The following is a 2,490-nucleotide window of genomic DNA, read 5'->3' on the forward strand; positions in this document are numbered from 1 at the left end:
GTAGGATTGCCCAACCTTCCTTCTGAGGAGTGGCTGGTGGGTTTGAACCGCCACAAGTGCTTTAGCAACTATGCTACCAGAGCTCCATATGAATCTACAATTCCATTCCTAGGTATACACCCAAAAGAAATAAAAGCTGGAATGCAAACCGATACTTGCACAACCGTGTTCAAAGCAGCACTATTCAGAATAGCCAAAAGGTGGAAGCAACTCAAATTTCCATCAACAAATGAATGGATAAACAAAATGTATTGCATTTATACAATGGAATATTATTGAGCTATAGAAAGAAATGAAGTCTTGATACATATCACAAATGGAACTTTGAAAAAATTATGTTGAATGTAATAAATCAATCACAAAATGAAAAATATGATATAATGCCACCTATATAAAAGATGTACAGTAAAAAAATGCATAGAGACCAAAGCACATTAGTGATTACTAGGGGAGAGAGAAAGAGGGAAAAGGGGAACAACTACTTAGGGAACACTGAGCTTCTGTTAAAGGTGATGGAAAATTGGAAATAGATTGTTGTGATAGCCACACAACATGATGAATGCAATTATTGTCAACTAAAAATGTTGACATGGCAAATAGTTTTCTATATATTCTTTTACCAAAAAAAAAAAAAAAAAAAAAGAATATCAGAAACATGACAAATATTGAAAGAACATCATCTAACATAAAATTTTGGTTTTTATAAACCAAAACAGAATTATTAGAGAAAATTTCATATGAACCTACACTAATTGCTAATTCATTTCATTTGATGTCTACCATCTTTCACTTAGAACTGAAAATTGTCCTCAACAGGTTCCATAATGCCCCCTTCACATCCTTATTCCTAAGGGTGTAGATGAAAGGGTTAAGGGTAGGAGTCACCACTCCATAGAAGAGAGCCATGAACTTGGGCTGGTCCCTTGTGATGGAGGAGGGGGGCTGAAGGTACATGCTAATGGCTGGGCCATAAAATAAGAAAACTACAATGAGGTGGGAAGAACATGTCCCAAAGGCCTTTTTCCTTCCCTCAGAAGACTTCATCTTCAACACAGCATGTCCAATACAAGCATAGGAAGCAAAAATTAAGCAGAGTGGAACAGCTAACATAAAAATGCACACCACAGAGAGTGTGAGCTCATTAGCACTCTTTTCACCACAGGCAGTCTTTATCAGAACAGGAATCTCACACAGCAAGTGATCCAGTTTGTTGAGATCACAGAGTGGCAGTTGTAATGTAAAGGTGGCTTCTGAGACAGCATAGGTCATTCCACCAAGCCACATAATAGATACTGATAGGATACAGATTTGCTGATTCATGATGACGGTGTAGTGGAGAGGCCTGCAGATGGCCACATAACGATCCAAAGACATGAGAGCCAAAAGTAGACATTCAGTGCCACCCATCATGTGGAAGAAATAAAGCTGAACTGCACACCCCATGTAGCTAATTGTCTTCTTAGAGCTTCCCAGGTTAACCAGCATCTGAGGGACAATGCTTGTGGTATAACACATGTCCAAAAAAGAGAGGTTAGTGAGGAAGAAATACATGGGGCTGTGGAGCCGTGGGTCTAACTTGGACACCAGAATGATGATGATGTTTCCCATCATGGTCATAGGGTATGTTATCAGAAGAATAACAAAGAGAGAAAGCTCCAACCAAGGACGGTCAGTAAAGCCTAGTAGAATAAATTCATCAGGGTGGCTTTTGTTAATTAGTACCATTATCATCAATTTATTTCATCTGCAGTGGGAGGGAGCAAAGGAGATAGAAAAAGTTACGAACAATGACAAACATGATTACAATGCATTGGCTATTCATTCGTAGAAGATTGGGTACAGTAACTTAGGTGGGAACATTAAGCATCTGGCACCTGGTGCCATAATTTCCTTTCATGATACTACAAATTAAATGTGTTGTTGTTGTTGTTGTTGTTATTTGCCATCGAGTTGGACCTGACTCATAGTGACCCCTCGTTGGGTTTCCAAGGTGTTATCACTATGGAAGTAGGTCGCCTAACCTTCCTTCTGAGGAGTGGCTGGAGGGTTTGAAAGCCAGCGTTCTGGTTAGCAGTCAAGTACCTTAGGCACTACACTACCAGAGCTCCTCAAAATAAGTGTAGTCACTTCAAATAAGCAATCTAACCATTCTGAAATGGAATTTTCCCCTTTGTTTAATATGATGCCAGTAGCTATCTCCTTAGATTGTGTTGAGGATTAAGTGAAAAATAGGCATGAACTCCAAAGCAATGGTTTGCAACTACAATTTGCATAAAAAATTAGCTGGGAAGGCTCTTCAAATACAGACTATTGTTTCCTATATCCAGATGCCTGTTAGAGTAGTTGCAGCATGGGACAAAAAAACAAATAGCTCATTTTCTGAAACTGCTGCAAAGTATATTCAAGAAGAGTAAAGATATTGAAGTGGCAATAGTAGAAGGATGAGAAATCTTTGAGCTGTGAAATCATTAAGATAGACTTACCCAGTCC

General features: G+C 38.8%; 1 protein-coding gene across 1 annotated transcript; it reads right to left on the minus strand.

Annotated features, from left to right (window-relative positions):
* Window positions 1-786: 786 nt before the first annotated feature.
* LOC103210618 (olfactory receptor 2B11-like) lies at window positions 787-1,731 on the minus strand. Its single transcript, XM_007956534.2, has one exon. It carries the CDS (start codon window positions 1,729-1,731, stop codon window positions 787-789), a length of 945 nt encoding a protein of 314 aa, XP_007954725.2.
* Between the last annotated feature and the right edge of the window lie 759 nt (window positions 1,732-2,490).

The sequence above is a fragment of the Orycteropus afer genome, unplaced genomic scaffold (genome assembly GCF_000298275.1).
Source record: "Orycteropus afer afer isolate SDZICR_OR568_19922 unplaced genomic scaffold, OryAfe1.0 scaffold00632, whole genome shotgun sequence".
Classification (NCBI taxonomy): Eukaryota; Metazoa; Chordata; class Mammalia; order Tubulidentata; family Orycteropodidae; genus Orycteropus; species Orycteropus afer.